The sequence below is a fragment of the Gymnodraco acuticeps genome, unplaced genomic scaffold, assembly GCF_902827175.1.
Source record: "Gymnodraco acuticeps unplaced genomic scaffold, fGymAcu1.1, whole genome shotgun sequence".
NCBI classification, from domain to species: Eukaryota; Metazoa; Chordata; class Actinopteri; order Perciformes; family Bathydraconidae; genus Gymnodraco; species Gymnodraco acuticeps.
In genome coordinates, this window is record NW_022990683.1 from 357,163 (window position 1) to 376,446 (window position 19,284).

The window sequence follows — 19,284 nt, forward strand, 5'->3', positions numbered from 1 at the left end:
GTGGGACAAGAAAAGGGTCAGTCACTGGTCACCAGATGGTAACTGTTTGGGCTGGACCACAGCAAGCAAGAAAGAGGGGGACAGTCTCTATACTCTCCTTTCTCCTTCTCTTCCTCACACACAAACCATGAGAGTGAGGGGTGATAATGGAGCAGACACTAACAAATCTGCACCTCTTGGCGAGGGGCCTTGACTCGGACTCAGAAAGCCAGACAGTCTGTCCAACTCATAAGCCCAAGTACAACACATCGCTACACACTCAGCAGACAGAGGGACCAGTGACCCTAGCTGTACGCTGCTCACTTTCCAGAAGCACTCCGTTTTTTTGTTAAACGACATTTACACCAGTGGAATTCACTGCGGTTAGCTTGTAGATGTATTGGCCATTGCTTCGCACTACAGGAGTCGGGTGGGTTTTAAATACAGCGAGCTGAGTAGGAACTTGTCACTGTGTGTGGCCTTACAATGTGCAGGCTACTGCTGCTCTGGATATTAGTTCTCCTGTATGTCTGGCTATTAAATACCGATCCCCAGCCACACACACACTCACACCACTTCCCTTCCAGTCTCCAAGTCAGGGACATAACAGTTTTGGCTGGCAGTATTGTGTGGGCCACAAGAAGGGGAGAAAAACCAACTGTTCCTTTAGGTGAAACCTTCCAGCTGGAGACAGAAAAGGGGGAAAGTAGAAACAGGCATTTGCCAGGACAGCCGAGGAGACCAAAAACTGCTTCAAGGATCAGTTGTGACCGAGCAAAATGTGTGTTGTCGGGTAAAGGAGAGAGTCAATCATACAGAGAATAGAGACAAGAACAAAATGAAGCAGAAAGAAAGGACAATCAGCCTTCGAGCAAGTAGAGTGAAGCAACAATAGAGAGTGAAAGTAAGTGTGAAGAGAAGAAGTTCCAAGAGGGAAATTGTAAAATACAGAAAAAAGGAAAGAAAGTAGAGAAGTGCGAGCAGCTGGACTTCTTCTGCTAATTCAGCACTTTAACAAATCAATGCCACTTGAGGAGTACAATCCGCACCCTGAGCTCAGCGAGACGCATCAGTGGGAGGTGTGTGTGTGTGTGTGTGTGTGTGTGTGTGTGTGTGTGTGTGTGTGTGTGTGTGTGTGTGTGTGTGTGTGTGTGTGTGTGCACCTGGAGGGTTGATGATGTTGGTGTGGGGTCATCCACAGTAGTCCACATTAAGGTCCAGTAATGTGTTAATTTATAACTCTATCACCCCAGACGCCTGCATTATCCATCTTTGTCACATGCTAGGCCTACTATATCTATCATCCAGCGGGGGGAAATGGCCAGTCCAGAGAGATTAAGCCACCGGTCGCACAATTTCTCCTTTTTTTCTTTCTTTCTTTTCCCTTCAGCCTTATCTATTGCATCCCTCCACACCCCTCTCGCTTTATCCTCATCTCCCCAGGTCAGGGTGATCAATTAGAGTTTGACAGACTTCTCAGTCCTGCCTGACCACTGGAGCTCCAGAGCCCTGCAGACATCGCTATCTACCCAGAGACGAAGCACTTATCCTGGGCTTTAACACCCTCTCTTTCCCCTGGCCCTGGAGGCCTGTACGGGTAGCTGTTAGGATATCAGTGATCAGAGATTGAATTAAACTTCTCCGTGACCTTTGTGAACTCAAAACCTGTCATCGTTTACAGAAGATAGATGAAGCCGATTGTGATAATACAAAACTTAAATGTAAGCTTACATTTAAAAAGACCCTTGACGCAAATAAGTCAGTGTCACATAACTCAGTCCGTCATAGCACTGCAGGAGCTGTGATTTTACAGGTTTCTCCCAACTCTTCTGGACGATAATGTGGATAATGTAGCAGGGAAGTATACATTTCCCCTGTTGACGCAATGTATTACCGGTGTCAAAACATGCAAACAACACACAGTTCATGTGTGTGTGAGTGCACGTATGTCAGTTTGTGTTTGTGCGGGTGGCTCATACTCTCTTTGTCAGTAGCAGCAGGCACTAATAACACACAGGGGGAAATGATCAATACTCACCCTCTCTATTCAATTTCACAACATCACTGCTATCACCGGACACACAAACAAACACCCGGCCCACATTTTAACGTAAAATACACCGACGTGAATGTAAAACAGAGAGCTTTTGACTAACAGATGTAACCAGAGGGCTGGCTAAAGCAGGAGAATTGGCTTTGGTGTGACTTCGAGCGATGCATTCATATTTATTTTGTTAGAAATACTCCCCTCTGTCCTAGGAGAGAGGTAGTGGACATGAGATACAGAGGCTGGAGGAGGGGTGTGGGGTGTGGGGTGATAGGAAAGACAAGCAGGCAATTCCACCTTTAAAGAGTGCAACAGTCATCACGAGAGGAGAAAGGGAATCTGCCCATTAAGACTAAGTGGATGTCTATTAGATCATGGAGGTACAGTAAGGAGGTGGGCATTTACCATCAGTCCAACTCACAAACAACCTCGTCTGCCCCTGCATGCCAACGGCTAATGCAGAGCCATGGCGTTGACATCATTTAAAGTTTCTCATAAAGTTAGCACAGGTTTTTTTTTCTATTTAAATAAGTGACCAGCTAAAGGAAATGCACTCATTCTCTATTTAAAACTATTTACTGTGCGAGCGGCTGCCACGGACATCACCTCTGCGAAAATGAAGGCAATTAAAAGACTATCAAAGTCACCACCCAGTCCTATGAGATCAAACAAACCCTGTGCCCTCTCTCTGCTTCTCTCCCTGTCTGTCCCCTTTGCTCTCCCCCTCTGCCCCTTCCTCCCCAGTGTAAAACCCCCCATTCTTATCACTGCGGTACAGTTAATCCTCACTCTCTCCTCCTCCTACCCATCGCGGCGTCCCTCATGGGGGGGGGGGGGGGACGCAAGAGGCTAAAAGCAAGGAGCACATTTGCCACTTGCCTGCGACACATAATACGGAGCAAGCAATCAACTTTGGCTTGACATGTATTTGCTCATCTCTGGGACATACACACGCACACACCCCCCCCCCCCCCCCACAACTACTGCTGGGAAATTGAAGGGTGAGGGTGGGGGTTGGAGGGATGGGGAGGGGGAGCCTAAATTAACACTTGACATTCAATACGGTCAGGTCCTTAATTGGCCGGGGCCTTCCTGAGAAGGCAATTTTCTATTCCCCAAACTGCCCCCGCACTGCGCCATGTGCCAGTGTCATCTGTGTGTGTGTGTGTGTGTGTGTGTGTGTGTGTGTGTGTGTGTGTGTGTGTGTGTGTGTGTGTGTGTGTGTTTTTGTGTGTGTGAGTGAGGAAGAGAGAAATTGCATCTGTGTGTGTAAGTATGTGCCAGAGAAAAACTGAGACAATGAGTGTGTATGCATATATCTGCATGTGTGTGTGTGTGTGTGTTTGAGCCGGGGCCCTGTCCTGAGAGAGGCCCTCTGGTCCCTTCCCTCTCTCTAATGAGGCTGGATGAATTAGCGCTACGTGACATGATTTGAACAGCGGTGCCCCCCCCCTTACTCCCTCCTCTTTGTCCTTCTCCCCTCCTCATCCCCTGCTCTTTTTCCCCCTTAAAGCAGTGACAGGCATCTGGTGGCCGAAAAAATGCCAGGAGCAACCCCGCGGCTCTCGCCTTTGTGCGTGCTGCTGCTTTATACCAGGCATACACACACAAACACACCTAGATGTTGCACACACACACACACACGCACAATGAAACACTTTCCTCCCGTTCCGTTTCCACTCACGCACATGCAGACTCACTTGCACTTCCCCGCGGATCCAGTTACAGTTGATGTTATTACAGCTTTCAACCTGAGAGGTATTAGGCTTCCTTTAACAGATCTGACAGCATTTACAACACAGGCAAGTCGACGCCTCTAATCGCCTCTGTGACTTCAGCCTATTACCAATTGATCTCAAAGAGAGCCTCTTCCTCACCTTCTGACTGATGCACAAGCTGCCGGCTCCTCTTCCTCTTCTTTGACATAATGCGCTATCTTTCTCTGCTGCTTCATCCAGTAAACTTTAGTGCTCTCATATCACCTTTTTACTGCGTTGAATCACACAGCCGTTTGCTTCTGATATTGGTATTATTTATGTTATATTTGGTAGCCCATTGATTGGGCTCAAAGGATGACCTTTGCCCCCAAGAGGCCCTGATTTAGCCACGATCAGAATGCTAAGATGATCGGCCGTATTGTTGTGCAGTAAATCTGGGTTATAAATCCCTCGTTGCCACGCTTTACAAATCCAAACTGATCAACAAGCTGGAAAGTAATGGCCTGGATAAAGGAAACAAAAGCTCCAGATTTATTTTTTGTTTAGTTTTTTTTTTGTATTTTGAGGAAACATATCAAATGGATTAAATGCCATGAAATATTAAATGGCAGTCAGAGTCACACACATCATGCAGCGAACAGTGCTCCAACAAAGCACTTATCGCTGAGTGCGTTTCCCGACAATGGGAGAAGCAGCTCAGGCCATTTACAGGGAAAACATCAACATAGAGGAAGCAAGTATACGTGTGTGTGTGTGTCTGCATGCATGTGTGTGTCAACAACACAAAATACATATTTTAACACACGCTGGAAAATAGCGCTTTTTCCTTTACAAGAATTCTCACTTTGTCCCGCTCTGAAAGACATAAGCCGTCACTTCAATTGCACAATGAATGTCACGAGAGGTGGACGGCCAACAATGCCTGGTGCCAGAGGTCACGCATGGTGGCCTTCCACCCCTGGCTGGTTGCCGCGGATACAGGGTCAGACCAATTGATGTGTATCACAGTAGGCTAATCAGATCATTTGTGACATAATTGACAATATAGATTGTTAGAAAGTGAAGCGCAAGCGGCTCAATATGTGATCTGCTCTTATGCAGAGAGGTTTAATTCAGCCGTATTAACAGGTATACTCAGTGACAACACACACAATGCCTCTCCCATTAAGCCCACACACACTGTGGTATTTCATTGCACTGTGTATACACACACACAACACACACTGGCAAAAACAAAAAGCCACCCAGAGTCTCAGTTTGCCAGAAAAACACGAGCTGTGGGATGCCAAGGCAGCTGCATTTAACAGTGGCCATTAAATGTTATTAATCCAACAGCGCAAACATCTTTACAAAGTCAGCAGAGAGCGCAAACAAACGCTTACACATGTTGCTTTAACACTTTGCTCACAACAAAAAGTAGCTAATGAGTTTAGACTTTTTTCAGGGGGTTAACATGACAACATAGTTAGGAAGCAGTTTACACATTAAGAAGTGAAAAGAAGAGACAGGATAGGAGTGTGTGACAGCAGGTATCTATGCCTGTAGGACTGAATATTTGTGTGTGATTGTGTGTGATTGTGTGTGTGTGTGTGTGTGTGTGTGTGTGTGTGTGTGTGTGTGTGTGTGTGTGTGTGTGTGTATGTTGGCTACAAGCCTACCACAGCCTGTACCACTAGCCTCCCTTCTCCAGAACCTCCCTAAAATCCTCCCTGGGCCTCTAGCAATCAAATCTCAATGTTGAGCTGGAGTCAGAACAGAAAAGAACGGAGAGATAGAAGCAGAGTAAAACATCGGAGTGAAAAAAGACTGAGAGGAAGAAATGAAATAGAAAAATAGGGGGGGAAAAGCCTCTCTACTCCCCGCCCTTACACACACAAGCCACTGAGTTCATTGTATGCATTAAGAGATGTAACATATTTGTTCTTGCACTCAAGTTCCCCTCACCTCACATGTGAACTGTAGACATGAAATCACTGTTACCTGTCGGAAAACCATTTTCTTTGCACAACAGCTTTGGTAATTTGCCAGCACCTCGAAAATGGCTTCAAACACACTCACCGGCAATCACACACACACACACACACACACACACACACACACACACACACACACACACACACACACACACACACACTCAAAAGTACATGTCGGATTAGCAGGGGAAAAGGGATGGAGTCAACTGTGAGCCCAGAACAAAATTACCATAATTATCCATAACCATAAATAAGCCTGATGATGATGGTTTTAACAATAATAATAGCAATTCACCCTGAGTGCTTTTTCAAATAACAGTGACAGCATTAGCCACACCGCCAACAGAAAAATGAAAGGCTCGGTGCCTTGAGAGCTCTTCTTCGCTGCCACTGCTGATGGGGCAAATTGGCAGCAGAGCGAGCAGACAGGGGTCCTTAAGACGGATGTAAAAATAGTAGGCTGTCGATTTACCCGTTGCTCTGGCTCAGCTCCAAGTAAAACAAAAAAACAGGAGTTGAGGAATAACAGGAAAAGGGAGAAGCCGAGGTGAAAGTATGCCCAAGTTCCTGTCACTTAACACAGGTCACACCTAATGTCACCTTCCTCTGGATACAGGACGGGAAAGAACGGCCTCCCACAACAATGTCTCTGCCATATGCTCACGTCTTAAAATACTGCAGCAGAATCTATAGGTTTCCTCTAACTCTGTCTTTTTTCATTCAAGTCAATTACGTGTGATGATCCTCTCCGCCGGTGGCGATCTCTGGGTCACCAAAACCAACATGGGCCCCTCCCAGCCCTCAACACCCCCGTGACCCATGGTACTGCCACTTCACACACACACACACTGACACGGCAGGAATGCAGCAGCTGTCACCAAGGGCCAAGCAGTTATGGAAGGGTGGAAGTATAATTGTGTCTTCTGTGCGTGTGTGTGTGTGTGTGTGTGTGTGTGTGTGTGTGTGTGTGTGTGTGTGTGTGTGTGTGTGTGTGTGTGTGTGTGTGGGTGTGGGTGTGTGTGTGTGTGTGTGTTAGAGAGTGTGTGTTGCTGCCCTGGCCCTGTGCTTATGTCTCCCTCATTAGCCACTGGCGGGGTGGTGACATCCTGAGCGACCGGCCCTTCAAACACACACTTCCTCTTCACAACGGCGACTTCTCCCCACTGCAGGAAACAACCTCAAGACAAATAACCAAAAGCCCTATTTTGAAATAAACACATGCAAAAAAATGATAAAAGAAAAAATCTATTTGCCTAAAGAGCCATCGGCAGAAAGAAAATAAGGAAGATAGAATTTTGCAATCTGCTAAAAAAAAACATTCAAATCTGCATACATGTGAAAAGAAAAGAATAGTTTTCAATAAAATGTTTTATATTTGTAATATTATACATAATGTTCTCAGTGCAGGGTCTGATCACATGCCACACACATGGCTGAGTTTTTAAACCCTATATTTAACTGTGACACTAAGCACTATATTCATTTAAAACAAATCACACCAACACAACAGCTTAAAATACCCCATGAATCTTCTTAATGTTACATGTTAAGATATCTATTCAGTTTACCGTTACTTTATTGATTATTTTTGTTGAAAGCACCTCGCATAATAACAGTAAATAAAGAACAACAAGGAAATAAATATTGTATTTCTCTCCGTTTACATGCACATGCCCACACATGACTAAAATAAGACTCTGGGAAAGACTCAGCTCTAGTAGATTTCTCCAGTCATTCCTCCAGAGCAGATGTCTTTGCATTTCTATCGTTCCTCACACACTCGCACACACACACACAGCCCGCTGCCCTGCCAGACATATGATAAAGAAAGCCTTTTGACGTCCATGATAGTGTCTCTACCTTCTGTATCATTCCCATTATTCAGGCATTCACCATGGCGGAGAGGCGGCTGTCTCCTCAGGAGAAACAGGAAATAGCTGACATAGAACCTGTGAGTGATGCTCACATGATGCTTATTGATCGCCGGTTGCCCGGGGTCTCTCACAGAGTCAGGGTCGGTGCTTACCCATACTGCTGGTCCTGCAGGGCATTACTGCACGACTACAGGGTGACTGTATGACCGGGACACACATGATCATGGCCATGTGCGGGTCAGCTTTGTATTTATTGGTTGGCAACAGCATGTTCTATAAAGATATAAAATAGATTTTTTTTTAAAGGCTTTAATAGTAAGAAATGTTTAGGAATGAACAACCGGATGTGTCGGCATGAGGAGTCGTATTGACGCATTTCCTGAATGATCCTTCAATGAAATACTTGAAAATGAAGGAATTTTATCCAAAAAATATTCATTTTAAGTCGCGACAAATACTGTAGATAATTAACATAAAAGGACATGCTTGGTGATGCAAGCAAAAAATATATATATATATATATTCAAGAAGCTTTTTGAAATAAGTTAAAAGTAAAAATGTTGCGGACGTCATATCTCCCTGGTTGGTGCCATGGGTAAATATAGAAGGGACCACAGCATGAATGGGACCTTGTACATCCTCCTACTCCGTCAAACTAGATGGCTTCTAATAGGGCACACACACTCGCACAAACACACACATACAGTAAATATACAAGTACCTTCCCACTCAATCTCACTCTCCCATTTCTGGGCTCTCTCTTGCAGAAATAATGCTGCCTTCAGGAAACACTCACATCATCATCCTTGCATATACACAAAGACAGAGAGAGATGCCCGCAGACTGAATGCCACATTGGCCTTTTCTCAGCGCTGCTTATGTTATCTGGACCCTCTGAAAAGGCCAGTAGCGGTAGTTGCATTAAACAATGGAAGAGCCAAACTTTACAGTAAGGGACAGGTGATCGGTTGGATATCAAGAAGTCGTTTTAAAGCTTCCCCAATTAGGCTGAGAAAAAACACCCAGTCACTTCCTCTGTTTGAGGAAACAGTGTGCTCCTTTGACACTTATGTCCTTGTGTCTTATAAGCAATAACGCCCAAAGTGGCCCTTTGTTACGCAGGTTCAATCTCAAGAGCCCTTTTTGTTAAGATTGTAGCTGAAGAATACAAACCGTCTGGTTTAGCATGTGGTCGACCGGTGGTGGAGATAGAGATAGTCGAGAAGAAGAAGGGGTCAGGTGTGGGGAAGAGGAAGGGAACCGAGTGAGAGAAGAAGAAGAAGCAGTGAGAGACAGAAACGTAGTATAGTAGAAGAAGAAGAAAAGTAGTAATGGGGGAAGTGGTGCGTGTCTTTTCTGCAAATCTCCTCTTTCACCTCTGCTCTCAGCCAAGGCCAGCCAAGAGACACTTCACCTCGCACCCACACACACATGGAGCCAGAGCCAACACACAGAAACACACACTCAGAGGGAGAGGACACACACCTGCATAACTGCACACGCTCGCTCTCTTTCCCTCACGCACACTCACATAACTGGCATATGAGAATGTAGCCACCCACTCAGAAAAAGAAATGGCTAAAGCACAGACACAAACGCCTTAACGCACGCATGCATACGTAAACTTCAGTGTCCGAGCACACACACACTCATGCACACATTCACACATGACACCAGATACATGAACATATAGGCATCCATATGCTCTGTGTGCAACGACCCATCAAAGACAGACATGGAAATAATAACAGTTGAGTTTAACGACACACACACACTCACTCACTGACTGTGGATAATTCTACACATATGCATCAAATCACTGCTTCCCAGTCCCACACAATGGCAAAAAGCAATGCATATGCACCACATATGCAACATCCAACATGCCTGTACCCCACTGTGTAAAACACACACACACACACACACACACACACACACACACACACACTCTCACTATAAGTGTATCAGTGTGTTAATAGACAGATTAGCGCATTCTGTGATCTGCTCTGAAGAGGATAATATCAACCTCATTTATTCAGTCAGACAAAACAAAGCAGCGCATGTTATTGCACTAATACGTCTGTCATCATGTCCTGAGAGCTAACTGCAGTCAGAGGTTTAACACACACAGACAGGATTGAAAATGCTGCTATGCATTAACCAAAAAAATGGAATAAGTGAAAATCAACCAGAATGATTGTAATCAGAAGTAAAACGAGAAATGAAAACGCGTAAATATTAAAGAAAGGCTGGGAAAGACTTTAGAAAATTCCGAGTAGAATTAAAGTCAATATAATTTTACGATCAATATTTTTTTTCAATAAAAAAACATCTATTTTGCCACTAAATATTTTTTTTAATAGAAAGAAAAATAACTATGACTATATACCATAAATATGTTTTTTATAACAACCATTTTGCTTATGCTTTGTATTTTTTATTTTCAGATGATATGAGGGAAGGAAAATAATGCAGGCTTGTTGTGTGTCAGGTTTTGATATCAACATAAAACAAATCTAGAAGTTTGAAAAATGCATTTGAATCCATAACCTTATATTTGAAGAAACGATTTATATTATTTGAATGCAAAATTCTGCATTCACTTGTATTTGTGCACACTATAAAACCTGCTATCTATATTAGAGTGTCCGTGTGAGATGGAGCTCTAAGCAGACGGGAGCTGCACCTCTTCCAGGTCTCGGCCCATAGTCGACATGTCGCACTTCAGAGGAAGCCGCGTTACAGCACCCTTGTAAAAAGAAAAGAGAGGGGCTCTTTAGAGAGATTCTTTGGATTAAAGTCATACCCTGATTTTTCTTCTCTTTCTCTCGGTTCTGTGCTGTGAGCCTGGGTGGCAGCGCCAGATCCTCATGTGGAGGTTAAGGCACATTTTTACGAGTTGTTCCCACGTTGCTCCGAGTTGAAGCGGAGAAGGAAATCATAATGAAATAAACCGACGCGGCCTACGGCTGCTGCATTGTGCAGGAATTATCCCTGATGAACCAATTAGGCTCGTCGTATCACTTAACTCCGGGCTTTTTAACTTGCAAGGGTCGATATTCATAGCCTCGCATGTACAGCAGCGGGTCAATTAAGGCTCCAAATAGTATCACTCCGTAATGCCTGGGAAATAATTCAACTCCTAATTAATGTTTGTATTTTTTCCCTCATAAAAACAATTATGAAAGTTCACACTTGCAGTGTTTTGTGAAACCGATTTCTGAACATTAGGAAGCTGAGAAAATAGGCAGTATTTATCGAATCCATTCCATTGATTTCATTTAAATTGCATGCTGCTCTTGTTGTTTCCTGTTGACACATTTGCGTGCATTATGAAGCTTGTGAATCTCCTGCTATGTGGTTTGGTAAAAAAAATCAAGTTTATTCAAAGATTAAAAGCCTATTAAGGCCTGTTGTGAAAGGTGTAAATCATTCGCCTGCACTCGTGCCTTTATCACCACTGTTGTTTATTTCGTTAGTTTAGAGAAAAATGCAATAATATAAAGCAATTGTATGTAGATTTTAGGTTATCAATATGTAATCTTAACACCCCAAACTTAATAAAACATAAGAACAAATATGTAATACAGCCTTATGTTTGATCAGTTCTCCAATTTGTAATTGCATCCCCTCTAGCCAAAATATGACGGGGGAAATGTTTCATAGTCCTTAAAACATCTACGTATAATTCAAAATGCATACATTTATGAATAGCAAAATAATTTACAATTACAGGCGAAATATAAAATACACGAAATCGTCTTGAATATAGGGATATACACAAAGGAAATCAATAAATATTGAGGTGGCATTTGTTTTCAAATTGACATTGTGTTAATTTCCTTTACGCTGGTTGAGACAGGTGCTGCTTTTTGTAGCTCGATTACGTTATCAAACACAGCTAAAGCAAAGAAAACAAGATCAAATCTTCTGATTTATAATTTGAAAATGTAAATCTTTGCTTTAAAATGTACTCTCATCGCTCACTGATGTTTACCGAGAGCATCAGACACCTGCTGAGCATGAGTTTATCAATGTCACTTGAAAATAACAGATTTGATGTTAAAGTGATATTTTCTCATTTCTAAATCATTGCCTTTGTATGTGATTTACAAGGATTTTCCAAATGTTTGTCTTGGTGATGCCCTGTCCTAAACGCAGTGCGCATAGCTGTGTTGCGTCTCCATCGATCAGATGGAAATATAATTTGAACGATGAAATACCGCATCCCTCGTGTCACCTAGTTGATCTTTAAGGGAGAGAGTGGAGGTTTTGAAACACGAGCCCATAACGCATTTCTCTCCACCAACACCCCAGGGTGCGCCAGCCTCGGCAAACACAAAGTCATTATCGGTTAGATTCCAAGAAGGCGAGTCTGTCAAGGAACAGGCTTCCTTCGGAGAATTTATGTCATGCCTACTAAACATGGGAAGATGTCTTCTAAGTGGTGCGAGGAAGGATAAATAACACCGAGTCCCAAAGCTGATTATATTGAAACAACGGTGCGCATTTGTAAAAAGGATTGGGGATGCAAACGTGGGGTCCCAGCTGATGCTGAGCGCAGGGGCCCATGATCCACCTGCGAGAGGAGAGAAAAAGCTCCTCCAAATCTCTTATCAATAGTTTGAATGATCGGAAAATCTAAGAAAACAAGCTTGTAAAAAATGTAGGATTTTGCATGCAAAGTGCAGGGGTGCAATCGTTTTATAAATATAATCTTTGAGAGATTAGGCTGCTTGAAATGCAAGAAAACATAAGCTTTATTTCATTTAGAAACACACACCATATCGGGAAAATGTTTCTAGAAATGTGATCGCCTGTTCCATAACTGTGGGATGTTATAGTCTCAACACATCAGTTTCGCCTTCTCGATTACACCTCTGGGATTAAAAAAACCCCCGTAAACTATACGGGCTGTAAATACCGTCAAGGTGACAGAATAAGTTTCTCATCATTTCCAACACGGAGCCGCGGCTGTTGCGCAAGAGCCGCTGTGGCCTCAGTGCGTAACAGCACGTGCAAGGTACGGAGAACCCGCTATGATTAACTGCAACATAACAACCATCCTCTATCTTTACTGTCTCCCCCTCACACACGTGCGCGCGAACGGACGCACACACACACACACACACACACACACACACACACACTTACGCACAAACTCTCACTCCTCTTCCCTGTTCCTTACCGGACACAAAACACCGCGTCTCTTAAAAATAACTCTAGCTTCGAGGGCTGATTGAAAGAATATTAAAAGCTATTAAACTACAGAGGAATTCAGTGTAACATCCACGATAACAGGCGAGCCATGTCGGGAGGAAATGTGGACTTTGCTCAGCCGGTGCAGGCTATCCGTTATCATCATTGCTTTTCCAGCCGAGCCTGTGTTCTTGCACGGCTCCTCTGCTGTTCTGTAGCCGCGCAAGGGGCTTCCTGCCTCGGCCACATGAAGTCAATTAGCCGGTCCCAGAGGGGGGCCCCTTCCCTAGCCTTTATCGGCACTGGGGTTACCAAAACACTGCTATTGCTTTGCTTTTAAACTCCACACCGCTCATAGACCAATTACGGACACCTAAGCATGTATGTAATGAATCCGGACATATGATAATCCATCAAACGGTGAAATAAACGAATTATCTGATATTGTGCAAATTTTGCATTAAAATGTGTGTTTTTATAAATACACAAAATATGATATTTTTACTTGTTTTATGGGATAGAAAATGATTCACATTGAAACACTCAAATCAAAAGGAACACACACACACACACACAATGGCTGCATGAATGAAAACACTCAGACATGGTGTGTGTAGAACAACATAATGATACACATCAAATCTCATATATTCCAAAAGTGGGAAAAAAGAGGCAACATTTCAATTATATTTACGGATTCTTAATTTAAAATATCACAAACAAAACAAGGCTCACATCCACCCATCTACCCCTTACACACACCTTCAGACACACATGCAAACACTCTCTTTTTCACACGCAGACAGGTAGTGGAATCCAAACAGCAACATTTTGAACATACACCACAAGTAGAAATATAAAAGTTTGGTTCTTGAATAATTTAGATTGAGAATATTTAGAGAGAGAAAGAGGGAAGATGCAGAGGATGAAGGGTAAGGCTGACATACCTGCTGGGACATTCTGTAGAGGAGGTTGCTGTCAGTGCCCTGCTGCTGCCATGTCCCCATGAAGCCCGGCTGCTCAGCACTAGGCGGTCTGGTGCTGAACTGCATGGAGCTTTCGCCTGCTCCCTCAGCGCTGCTGCTAACGATGCTAATGCCACCCAGACCACTTTTGCTGCCGCCGCTGCTGGTGGTGCTACTGTTGCTACTGGAGGGGATGCTCGTGCAAACGCCAGAGGTGCCTTCTGGTCCGTTAGCCTTAACTGGAGGCGGCCTGGGCGGCTCCGGGTCTGTGCTGGGCTCTTGTGGGACCGTGTCGCACTCACTGCCTCTCACATCCAAGTCTGCCTCCTTGGACTTAGACAGAGAGAGGAAGAGACAGAGAGGGAGGGAGGGATTTGGGAGTGTGAAGGAGGAGAGAAGGGGGGAAAAAAGTCAGTGAAGGTAGGTTCTTTTGGGGTCGTGTTGCCTTTATACGTCTCTCACTGGTCCTGCTTCTCAGGGAGGATAACAGTGAGAGTAGAGTAGATGTGTGTGTGTGAGGTTTCTTGGCAGCTCTGGTGGTGGACGAGTGTGTGTGGAGTTAATTCTTGAGAAGAAAGAAAGAAAAAGAGGGCAGTGAATTTCCTCGGGGGGCCTCGTCTTGGACAGGGCAAGACGAGCGGTGCACAGGAGTTGAGGAAGGATGGAGGTGTGGAGGGGGGCCGGTGAGAATGAGCAAGAATGTTTAAAAATAAAAAAGAGGGGGGTATGGGAATTAAGCGAGGAGGTGTTTCTGATGCTGCTGCCCGTGGCCTCAGATTTTGCTTTAATCCATCTGTCACTCATTTTGGACTTGGACATGGACCCAACACACACACACACACACTTTGAAACACAGTCACTTGCATGCAAACATTCAGATGTGAAGTGCTCTAATATTGAATAAATTCCAAAAAGTAAGAAAAAGTTGAACATCCTTGGAGCTGCACACTCAACACTGAACACATGCACACATACAAATATTTGCAACCTCTATGAAATAAATATTTTCTATATTTTTTTACAATATAATAAGTAAGTCTTAAATATAAAACGTGTCCTTCAGAGTGAATCAAAAACAGCAGACAAACAACTAAATGTGAAACGTAAATAAAACAGTTTCACACAAAATCTTTCCAACGTAAAAAAAAAGTAAGTAAATACAAAAAAAGTCCCATTAAAAGAGTATTTTAAAGCAATAAAGCCAATGAAATGCATGAATGTCTCTTACCATCAATTCTGTGCCTGTCCCAGCAAAGTGAAGATGAGGTGTGGGAGTGAGCCACCAGCTATCCAGCTCTCCCTGCCTCCCGTTTCTCTCTCTCTCTCTCCCTTTCTCTCTCCCTAAACTACTCTCTCTCTCTGAGGTTGTGTCCCTCTCTCGACGTCCGTTACCGTGCCGCCTGTCCTCGCTCTTTCCCGCTCTCCCTGCTTCTCTCTCTCTCTCTCTCTCTCTCTCTCTGACTCCTCTGTACTCCGCTGCAGCCGCTGAGGAACTGAGAGCCTCTCTGTATGTGTGTGTGCAAGAGCCAGAGCATGTAAGAGCGAGGGAGTGTGTGTGTGTGTGTGTGTGTGTGTGTCTGTGTGTGTGTGTGTGTGTCGGGGCCGGTGCAAGCTCAACTGAGTCAACTGTGCTGCTCCACTCTGAGATGCTCAATGACATCGCGCTGCACGCTTCCTCACTCGCACATACACACACCCCTCCTCTACTAAGGAGGAGGGAGCGGTGGGGGCAAAGCGCCATCGAGGAGCAGGGGAAAGTGGGGGGAGCGTTGGTCCCCCTGCCTTATTACCATTTGCACTGCGAGCGGCCGGCATGTCTCAGAGCAACTTTCAGTCCTCCTGAGGGACCATCCCGACACACACACACGGCACTAAGCTAAAGAGCCTCTTACCTTGAAGAAAAAACATCTTGAAGACAAGCATTATTGTCTCAGATTGTTATCAAGTATTTGCTCTTTGTTTGGAAATCAGAAAAATGCTTTTTGTATACGCCACAGAAAGGTTTTTAATCACAGCTGAAAATGACTCTGTTTGTAGGGCAGCAATACAAAATAAACAAGCAAAAAGAAAAAAACAACAACTATCAATAGACTTGTTATATCTGTACAAATCTGGTGCCTTTGTTTGATTTTCTCCCACTCTAATGAAAGACTAATGGAACGCAGGCAATCTGCCACCAGCATGCATACTAACACACACATGCACACAAACACACACACACTCGGAGTAAACCCCCCCGCGGAGGCTCTCAGATTTTAATTAAGAAAAAAATGAGGAAGAGGTTCCATTTTAGCCAAATTGGTCCCCACAGCAGCAAAGGTAAGGGAATAAAATGAGGGATGGAGGAGTAAAGGGAGGCAGACGTGGAGAAAAAGACACACAGGAGGATAAAACTGGAAAAAAGAGGAAGCAGATCTATTCTTCCTTTGACAGAGCATATAGGACACGTCTCAAACAATGAAGACATCCCCCCCACCACCTCCTCCTTTCCTTCTCCTTTCCTTCCCTTTAAACTCCCATCTCCTCTTCTGCAGCCCGGTCTTTTCACCCCACCATCATTAGAGAAATGACAGACCAGGTGCCTGAGTCCGCAGCGAGAGGGAGATGTCACTGTGATTTCTCCCCCGCCAAGGAACAAAAGAGAGAGGGACAAAGAGAGAACTTCTCTCCCTGGCAACATTAAATGGCTCCTGATATATAAAGTCGCTTCAGATGTTGTGTTAAATTGCTGCAGACTTGGTCGTCTGTTAAAAGCCTTTTTGTGCGATGTACTAATGGCAGTATACTGTTAACCTCAGCTGAGATTATGACATCTGTCCTTACTGTTATGAACAAGAGATTTCCGCCAGCAGAGGGAAAAGTACAGTACAGCACTTTGCAAATGTACAGTTGTGTCTTTTGTCTCAAGCTCAATTGACATCTCCTTTCTCTCCCCTCATCTTATTCCTTTGCTTTGTCTCCTGTGATGTTTCTCTCTCTTCTTTTTTTTCTACTCTTCTCTTCATTAATCCTTTTCAAAGTGGCCTGTGTTTTGTCAGAAGCAGCCTTGTCGTAAAAGGTGTACTGTGTCACCTCCTGTCCACACGCTCTGCTCTTAACAACGTTGTGAAAAGGTAATGCACGAGGCTTATGCAAATTATGTTAAGTGACAATTTAGCGGCTGAGGTTCCTTTTTGCTTTCCCGCTCACGCCTCTCCTCTCCCTCTCTAACTCCCTCCCTCTGGTCTGTAAATGTGCGAGTCCATGGGTTTTTTAGAGTGGCACTCAGTTGTTCAAGTCAAGCTGGTGGCTCAGCTTCTGACCTGGCTGGTTAATGGCTGTTATTTGTGGGAGGGAGGAGTGGACTCTGCCAATATCTTCCCCTTCCCTTCCTCCCCCCACCCCTTGCCTCTGCTGATGGTAATGGCCGTGATGACAGAGGAAACGAGAAAGACACCCAGAAGTAAAAAATCTGGAGATGTAAGAGGGAAACAGGGAGGAAATGGAAAGATTACAAATAAAAATCAGAGGAAGCAGGAAGAGGGTAGAAAAAAAAGGATGCAGGAGATTCGCAGGCTCCTTTATTAAAACTATTATTGTGCAGGACTTGAGAATTCCCCCCGGGGCAGGGGTCCATGTCGAAGCCCATATAATTAACTAGAGGCTCAGCTACGGATCAATTACCAGACAAGCAAGTGATAGCCGAATCAATGGAAGATCATCAGGCTCGTTATCAGTGTTGCAACTCATTAGAGGAAAAGTGAGGTAGAGAAAGAAGGGAAAGAAAAAAAGGGGGGGGGGTGGTTGGGTGAGGCAGGAGGGGAGGTCAGGGTTGGTGGCAGTGTGTTAGCCCCAGAGGATGATGTGTGTGTGTGTGTGTGTGTGTGTGTGTGTGTGTGTGTGTGTGTGTGTGTGTGTGTGTGTGTGTGTGTGTGTGTGTGTGTGTGTGTGTGTGTGTGTGTGTGTGTGTGTGTGTGTGTGTGTGTGTGTGTGTGTGTGTGTGTGTGTGTGTGTGTGTGTTGTAGTTCTCCTCAGCAGCCACTGACTGGTGACAGTCTGTATGACAGAGTGCAGGCCGCCTGTAGCAACAGCCACTGAGCCTTGTTTGGATCAATACAGAGTGTGCATGAGGTTAAAGCTCTGCCATGGCATCCTTATTCCCCAGCGACACACACAATCCCACAATCCCAGCAGTCAGAGGGGGAATGTCAAGATTGAAGAGTTACAGAGCAAAGCCTACATTTCTGATTGATGATACTATACATTTATAAGTAACTCCTCATCACTGATATTCTAATGGAGGATGGCAGTATAGTCCATCGTTTTGCAGTGAATTTAAACATCAGAAGAGAGCTGATTCAATTCTGAGTCATTTGATGTTATTCTTATAAAAACATGTTTCTCCAAAAATATTATAAAGACAAAGATAATCAACACATATTTGTAATAAGGCCCAGGACAGTCAGGTCTGTGTACTGCATTACTACATGTACAACTGTTTGAACTTTGCTTTTAACTGATATACTATTTGAAGTAAGATAATGTCATATTTAAACTTTTCGGTAATTGATTTTTAATATACTTCAAGTTAAGAATACGATTTGTAATTAGCCCTGATCTAAAGAGATTACAATTATTTTAGAGCTTAAAAAGATGACTATGTTAAATAGTATTAAGCTAACACCTACAGAGCATGCCAGGTAACAGTGAAGAAAATAAATAAACACAGGGGAAAAGTGAGACTAAAGATAGTCCTGTCTTCATGTTGCACTTTCTTTCTTTAGCTACAACTGTGTTTCAGAAGGCATCCTTCCTCACTAAGCCAACATTGTTTTCCCCATCAAACCTCTCAGCACTGCCTTTTTATTTCCCAAACATTCACATCTAATGGGTCAAATAGCCCAGAAATTGGTTGTGACAGCACTGAGTAGTTAGACCAGTCTCAAGAGAACCAATTCTCCTTTCCACACACTCTGTCCCCTCTTAAATCTGGAGAAGCAAAGTGCCTTGTGTTTCATTTTCTATGCAAAGTGAGACACTCAATGCGAACAACATACATGTAGAGGACAAAACTAATGCAGAATACCTCGAAAAGTCATAATTAAAATGCTTATCATCTGCGTTACTTTTGTGTATTTTCTTTTCACTATTTTTTTAAGAAGGGGGGGGGGTCATTTTTCATGGTATAAAATCCCAACTGTGCAAAACACAACTCAAATTGGCCTTTTACACACTAAAGGAAAGGACAGAATCAGAGGGCAGAGGGAAAGCAAAGTGGAACAACATAATTTGTGCAGTGATGGTGATTATGTGCCGCAGAAACAAATGATTAAAGCCAGTAGAAAAGGTCGATGAGGAGGATGCTTCTCGAACGCAGCGAGAGAACACTGGTTCACTTTGGGTTTCTGTGAGAAACATCTAGAGTTCAGAGTGTGCATGTGACAAGGAATGGCGTGTCGATCAGATGGCACAGGATAGAACTGTCACTGTTCTGCTACCACTGAAGGGCCACAAGACATCATATGACACAGACAGGAACAGCCCTCCACT

At 44.0% G+C, this 19,284-nt stretch overlaps 1 protein-coding gene across 3 annotated transcripts in view; it reads right to left on the minus strand.

Annotated features, from left to right (window-relative positions):
* The window catches only part of bnc2 (basonuclin 2), a 166,028-nt gene that overhangs the window by 76,971 nt on the left and 69,773 nt on the right, over positions 1 to 19,284 (minus strand). For 2 of the 3 annotated variants that reach the window (XM_034230214.1, XM_034230216.1), the window contains exons 1-2: positions 14,984 to 15,369; positions 13,738 to 14,088 (exon numbers count right to left, since the gene is read on the minus strand). In XM_034230214.1, coding sequence (XP_034086105.1) covers positions 13,738 to 14,088; positions 14,984 to 14,986 — 354 coding nt within the window. In that variant the 5' untranslated portion in view covers positions 14,987 to 15,369. Of the gene's footprint in view, positions 1 to 13,737; positions 14,089 to 14,983; positions 15,370 to 19,284 lie in introns of those variants that run through there. The other variant, XM_034230215.1, reaches the window with a different exon arrangement.